We start from the raw sequence: 7,710 nt of genomic DNA, 5'->3' as shown, positions 1-7,710 counted from the left end.
ATGTCCAGGTCTACCTGTTGCATAAAAATGTGCCTTTCTGTGCTACCTGCTGTAAACTACTGGTGGAGACTTGCACTTGTATTGTACTAGTTAACTTTGACGTTGTAATCTTTTATAGTAGAGTAGTGAGTGAGCCAAAATAATAATTCAGTAAGTTTAAACATATTAAATAAAATAGAAATGAGATGAGAGCAGTTAATTTCGAATGACGAGGTACGGTAGGGTAGTTATTAGGTAGTAGTATAGTTACTTGAGCGTTTGTAGCGCACGTCGCGGATGGCGCGGATCATGTGCAGGCCCATGTTGACGCAGCAGCGCGCGTGGTCGGCGCGGCCGTCGGGCAGCCGCTCACGCAGAAGTAGCAGTCGCCCAGCAGCTTGATTCTGAGGCAGTGGTTCTCCTGCGCCGCCGACATTCAGCTACAGTCGCGAACAGGAATTTTGACCCACGCGCCACTGTTCTTAATTTGCCTATTTAATGCTATTCTGGTTTATTACGAGTAATGGCAATATTTACTACGTACGAGTATGTACTCGTAAAACTCGCTAAGTATGAACAGTGGCGAGATGCTCAACAATCTTGATTCGCGATTGTACATCAAAGCGTTCTGCGTATACGCTGTAGGCATCTTATCTTTAGAATTCAGGATTCATATTGTTTTTAGCAATATTACAGTCTGATTCTTGAACATTTTTTAAACTAGTTCTGTGTCTTAGGTACAAAAGGGATAGTTAGATTCTTACCGATGCCAATCGATCAAAACGAGCAAATAATGCGTTCAGTAGTTTAACTAACTCTTCCGCGCTGCATTTGCTTGATAATTCTGTAAAGGCAAAAAACAGTATGTAAACTGTGTTCTTATAAAATATTATAAGTGTAGGTAGGTACTTTGGTATAGGTATTTTTTAAACATTATTACTTCAGAACATAAAATTGAAACCAGTTTATTAATTTAAAAATAGAATCATACCAGTGAATCCTTTAATATCGGCGTAAAGTATTGAAACATTTTGATGTCTTTGGATGTACAGGTTGTGGAATTGCTGTTCTTGAAATTCTCCCTTCACTTTGCAGACGGTCGTATATCTCTCTTGCTAGGAAATCGGGAATCACTGCGTATGTGATAATGTATTGGTTATTGATTAAGTTAATCTTCGTGGAGCAAATCAGAGGTTGAATATTTAATAAATTATTCATAGCGCTAACACTAAAACTAAAATTAGAATTTGCCAGTAGGCATGGTACATGTGAATAATAGTGACCGCTTTGAAAGAGCTTCCACTGTCGGTCGTTCTCCTGCTTGGTGCGCTGGCGCGTGAGCATGGAGCGGTGCGTCTCGGCGAAGGCCTTGCGCTGGCCCCAGTCGGTGAGGCACTTGGCGTACAGCCCCGCGAAGTTCACCGCCAGGTACAGCAGCGCGTTCGCTGCAAGGATGCGCGCGTTGCACGCCGACCCCATCCCCTGCATAACGACACGATGTCTCACCTGATGCTTCGCAATCGCAACTAACTGCTAAACGAATAAGGGGTCAACGGTACCTTGTTTTCAGTCAGTGCATTTTTAAGATCAGCATTCACTGTGGGTATACGGTTTCCGGACCCGAAAAAAATATTCCTACTAAAATTGTCCGACTCATTTGTACTAGTAAATATAACCACTTTTAGAGGTTGCACTTAGAGATATACTTACGTAAAAAACTTAAGAAGATGACCTGTTGTAGTACCTAGTTCTAGTAACGTGTCCGTATAGATAAGTCGACATCCATATTCGAAAAATGACTTAGTCCATATCAATTCTGTACTACATACAACAGGTCATCTTCTTAAGTTTTTTACCTATAGCTATAATGTAGGTACCTAAAACGGCGACGTTAAATCAGTTCTATTTAACTAATACACATAAAGGCCACAATAAATGCTGCTCTACCGAAATCCACTGTGATATTAACTGTGAAAAACGCAAAAAGGCAAGCCGTAGAGTGACGTTCCGGAAGCGGTTTAGCAGTGTTATAGCTAAACTTAATGCGTTGACCCGCAATGCGTGCTAAGTCTGAATAGGTACTTGAAAAAACAGGACAGATCGAAAAACATAGTTTAATCTGACAGTTGGATCAAATAAATATAGGTAGTGCCACGAAAGTTGAAATGAATGATTGATTACACACACAGCTGATTTCATAAAAGGAGAATGAATGAACTGAATAAGTGAATGTCAAAATCCCGCTGTCATTACACGACATGTTCTTATGTGCATGACCTCAACTCTGGTGGCACTACCCAATTAGGTATTAAGGTGTTTTAAGATAGGGGTCTAGGCACAAAATATCTTTGTCCCATTCGGTGTCGAGACCCTTGGTCCGCGGGATCCTAGCGCTTTAAAACTTTTTAAAGAAATTTCGAGGGCACGTATTTGAATATCAAAATTGAAATAACCATAGTTAAAAATTAAATATCGACGGTAAAAATATCGAACCTAACCTAACCTACGCTGCAACTTTAGATATTAACCGTCGACTTTTAAACTTTAGATATATTCGTATTAATTTTCGATATTCAAATACGTCCCCAATTTCGAAAAGGTTAGTAGACGTCACACACAGGTGACCGAAGAGCTGGCAGCTTCCTCGGACAAAGAATTAGCTATACAAAGAGGAAATGTTGCCAGCATCTTTAAGTAATTTGTTTTAGTTTTAGGTTTTATTCTTATTTATGTAAGTTTTTTAAGTCTAGGATAGTTTTTTTTAATTAATGCTTGTTATCTATTTTATTGTTCTTATTTCAATAAGTTATGTCAATAAGTTATTTATTTATTTATTTAATTGAGGTATTCAACAGCGTTACAATTATGTTTATTCTAGTTTACAGACTGAATCTTAAGGCCAATAACAGAACTCCCTTAATAATACAAGTATATAAGCCTGAGTAGGAGTAAACGTACCTTAAATAAGAAAAAAAAAGAGTTAATAGAAATGACGAATATATATATATATATATATATATAATAATATATATATATATATATACATATATACATAAGATGTGTCGCTAAAGTAAAGTAAATTAAGTTTATTGTAACTTATAAAATCCGATCCAAAGCTGACCATAGGGCTAGCTTTTCTCGTGTAATGTGCTGGCCAGTGCCATCACAACGACGAAACGCAGCCACATAGCGATTCGGGCGACATTTTGTAAATATAGGTATTTGGGTTAGTCTAAGGTAGTTTTAATTTCTTTTTTAGGGTGCCGTAGCCAAAATGGCAAAAACGGGACCCTTATAGTTTCGCCATGTCTGTCTGTCTGTCTGTTTGTCTGGCCGTCCGCGGCTTTGGTCAGGATTGTCAATACTAGAAAGCTATAATTTTGCACGAATATATAATTTATGCCGACAAAATGGTATAATAACAAAATTCAATAAAAATAAAAAAAATCTAAACCGGTTGGTGGAAAAATTTGAAAAATTCAGGATGGTAGGTAGTAAGTATATTAAACTTACAAGGAAAACTATAACTGTATCATTAAAACAATTATTTATTGTTTATAAGCACGTGTTGTATTTCTTTAACTTTTAATCTCCTGTCTTGACATCTATCACGTGACCTACATGTTCAGAAATCAACTTCAGTAGGTACTATACATCTTCCCTTTCTGAAAGGTCCGTCACATAATCTCTTAGATAACTAGGTGGTCTAGCCACTCTTCTTGGTCTACCTTGAGAATCATCACAGTTATCCAAGGATTGTTCAGGTTGGTCATGTTGACCTATATTTGTATTACAATGTTGAGAGAATTCAACTTCTTGTGGTACAATACTTTGATTAAGTTGAGAGAGTTCTATCTCTTGTGGAATAGTGATTTGCCTAGGTTGATTACTATTAACAAATGATGGCTTTAGTTGTGAAGAGTTTCTTCTTAGAATGGTACCATATTCATCTTTGATTATATAAGATCTTGGAGAACTGTGAATATCAACAATTTTAGCTGGTAACCATACATTGTCTTTACGAAATACCACATCTTGCCCTTTTCGAAAAGTATACTTATACTGTTTGGCACTTCTATCATAGTTTGCTTTATTTGTGATATTTCTTTTTTCTTGATACATTTGGAAATTAGTTACCACTTTTGGAACAAGTAATTGAGAATGCATTGGCAAAGTTGATCTAGTTAAGCGGCTTGACAGCAATTGGGAAGGACTAAATGGTGAGCCCAACACTGGACTGTTTCTGTAGTCTAATAATACCAAATTTATATCCAATTTCTGCTCCTTACATTTTTTTAACATGTTTTTTGCAATGCCTACATATTTTTCAATAAATCCATTAGATTTTGGATATAATGGACTGGATGTGACCACAGAAAATGAATATAATTTAGCAAAATGTTTGAATTCGATTGAATTAAATGGCATGTTATCTGCCCTAAAGATTCTTGGTACACCATGAGTTGCAAATAAAGGTTTTAATATTTTTATTACAGTTCCAGCACTCATTGAAGTGACTTTAATTAAATCAAACCACTTAGAATAATAATCTGCGATTATTAAATAATTTTCATTAGCATAATTAAGGAAGTCACAGCCCACTTTGTCATAAGGTAGTGTTGCCATATCCTTATCTAAAATCATTTTTTCTTTTGTTTTGTTAGTGCTATATTTTTCACATAAACGACATTTGCTGACATGAGACATTATGTCAACCTTCATATTGGGCCAATAGAACAGTGACTTAGCCCTACCTATTGTTTTTGTGATACCAAAATGTGAAGAATGCACCTTATCAATGACAATATTTTTCATAGACAGTGGTATAACAATTCTGTGATTTAAATACACAATGTGATTCTCAACAACAATATCATGTCTTAACTTCCAATAATGCTTAGCAAGGTCCACAACTTTATCAATGTTATTAGGCCAACCATGATTATAATATTCTGTTACTTTTATTAGTGTTGAATCTTTAATGGTAGCTTGAGCAATTTCTGTAAGAAAACTATTACTTACATTTACAGTGTGTACAACTCTATCTAAGGACTGTTCTAAAGTATCAACATCAGCTTTTGATGATGCTCTGCTAATGGCATCGGCTATCAACATTTGTGATCCTTTAATATATTGCACATCAATGTCATAAATATTTAATTTTAATCTAATTTTGCGTAGTCTTTGAGATGCAATAGAGTAAATTTCTTTTTTCATAAGTGCAACTAATGGTTGATGATCTGTTTGAACTATAGTATGCCTACCATATATGTAATAGTGAAATTTTTTACAAGCAAACAAAATAGCCAAAAACTCTTTATCAATCTGACCATATTCACATTCAGTTTTACTTAGACTTTTGGATGCAAATGCAACAGGTTGCCTGTTTTGAAGTAACACACACCCAATAGCATTCTTTGAACTGTCTGTTTGGATTGTTATTGGTTCTTTGGGATCAAAGTTCCTTAGTACTGGTGGACTAATTAATAGTTTTTTTAATTCTTCAATACAATTTTGGTGAATTATACTCCACTGAAATATAACATTTTTTTTTAAAAGTTCTCTTAGTGGACTAGTAAATTTCAGACAAGTTTGGGATAAAATCTCTCATATAATTAATCATCCCCAAAAATCTTTGAAGACCTTGCTTATCATTTGGTGTATCATAATCCATTATTGCTCTAATTTTGTTCTTGTCAGGCATCAAACAACCATTAACAATCTCATGACCAAAATACTTTACTATGGTAGGAAGGTACTGATTTTTTTTAAATTAAATTTAATGTTCAATTCTCGTGCCCTGGTCAGTACTTTTTTTAAAGCCACATCATGTTCTTCTTTTGATTTGCCATATATCAAAAATCATCAATATATATAAATGTATTTTCTATATCTTTGAAACAATCTTCACAATTTTCTTGAAATATTTCGGCTGAAATATCCAGCCCGAATGGCAAAACTCTAAAATTATAATTGCCAAACACTGACGAAAAGGTACATATTTTTTTACTGTTTTCGGAAAGGCCAATCTGCCAAAATGACTCTTTTAAATCCAAAACTGAGAAATATTTTGCATCACAAATCTTTGATTTAAGATCATTAATTGTTGGTATTTCAAAATATTTTTTAAGAATGCATTTGTTAAGATCTCTAGGATCCAAGCAAATGCGAATGGCAGTTTCGTCTTTCTCAACTATTACAATTCTATTCACCCATTCTGTGGCTTCATCACTTTTCTCAATCACACCTCTTTTACATAACTGATCTAATTCTGCCTTCAATTTTTCTTTTAATTTAATTGGAACCCTATGTGGTGGCTTAGACACCGGTACAGATCCCGGTTTTAACTGTATTTGGACCTCATTAGGAAATCTTCCTGTACCAGTAAAAACATCTTGGTATTCCGATACTATTTTTTGTTTTCCGGAATCATCTGTAACAATATCATGTTTCATTACTCCAATTTGATTAATGTTTTTTCTCTCAATCAACCCTAGCATTATACAAGCATCTTTGCCAAGAGTTGGCTGAAAACTGGAGTCAGTCACAATAAATTCTATGAAATAACATTTATTTTTAATTTTTGTTTCCATCAACACAGTACCAAATACTTTAATACTTGTATTATTGTAAGCCTGAAGTCTAAATTTACAAGGTTCCAAATTCAGTTTCTTTCTTTGCTTTACTACCTGATAAGCACTGAATGGAATTAGGTTAACATCTGAACCTGTGTCTAGCTTAAATTTATAGCTCTTAGTGTCCTCTAATAACAATGATTGGGTCCATTCCATAGCACATACCTGTTTTTGAACGCTTCCACAGTAGAATTCACTATCACTGTTCTCTGGACTTGACTGATTGTTAGCAACAGTTTTCACAAATCTACTTCGACACACTGTAGCAAGGTGGTTGAACTTATTGCATATAGTACATGTCTTTCCCCTAGCTGGGCATGCATTCAATCGTCGCTCATGTTGCTGGCCACACCATCTACATTTCAGCACAATATTGGGCTTTTTCTTTTCAATTTTGTGTACTTCGCCAGTTTTTCCTTGTACTTCAGCTGCCTGGTGCCTGCCAATCTCCGCCAACCTAAACTTGCTGATGACAGATTCAAGCTCAGCGTCGCCTGCTATGATCAGTTGCTTCTGTGTCTCTAAATCATTGGTACCTAATACTAATCGGTCTCTTACAGCCTCCTCGTCAGACTTGAACTTACAGTCTTTGGATAATTTCTTTATATCTGTCAGAAAACTATCAAAAGGTTCATTTCTTCTTGTTTCCTATTATAAAACAGAAACCTTGAGTGGAGAATATTTTTCTTTGGTTCACAATATTCGCGGAACTTGTTTATCACGGCGTCATATTTTGCTTTGTCTTTCTCTCCTAGTAAATGAGGAAAATTGTGAGATTCCTAAACCATCTTCGCCGATGACATTTAGTAAAATCGCCCTTTCTCTCATCTTCCGCCTTTTTTAAATCAGAAGCTGCCAAATATATATCTAGATTTTGCTCAAACCTCTTCCAGTTTTCACTGAGATTTCCCGATGCAACGAGTAGTTTTTCTGGCAGATTATATGACGACATGTTTGTTTGCAATTTAGATGCGTAGATTGATCAATAGACTGCGCCATGTATCATAAACAACATGTCGTATAGTATTCTGCAGAAAACTACTCTTGCATCGGGAAATCTCAGTGAAAACTGGAAGAGGTTTGAGCAAAATCTAGA

The 7,710-nt window shown here is 35.4% G+C and overlaps 1 protein-coding gene and 1 long non-coding RNA gene across 2 annotated transcripts in view; one reads left to right on the top strand and one right to left on the bottom strand.

Annotated features, from left to right (window-relative positions):
• The window catches only part of LOC141435847 (ubiquitin-fold modifier 1-like), a 2,814-nt gene extending 2,789 nt beyond the window's left edge, over positions 1-25 (top strand). The window contains exon 4 of the mRNA XM_074098671.1: positions 9-25. Coding sequence (XP_073954772.1) covers positions 9-25 — 17 coding nt within the window. The remainder of the gene's footprint in view (positions 1-8) is intronic.
• Positions 26-344: 319 nt separating this feature from the next.
• On the bottom strand, positions 345-1,052 carry LOC141435687 (uncharacterized). The gene is made up of 3 exons (XR_012452210.1): positions 971-1,052; positions 744-823; positions 345-400 (listed from the first exon to the last, which is right to left on the bottom strand). It is a non-coding gene; the product is annotated as an uncharacterized lncRNA (long non-coding RNA).
• Positions 1,053-7,710: the final 6,658 nt, after the last annotated feature.

This window comes from Choristoneura fumiferana, chromosome 15, assembly GCF_025370935.1.
Source record: "Choristoneura fumiferana chromosome 15, NRCan_CFum_1, whole genome shotgun sequence".
Taxonomy (NCBI): Eukaryota; Metazoa; Arthropoda; class Insecta; order Lepidoptera; family Tortricidae; genus Choristoneura; species Choristoneura fumiferana.
Note: the sequence above shows the minus strand (reverse complement) of the source record. Positions and strands in the feature narration are given on the sequence as shown.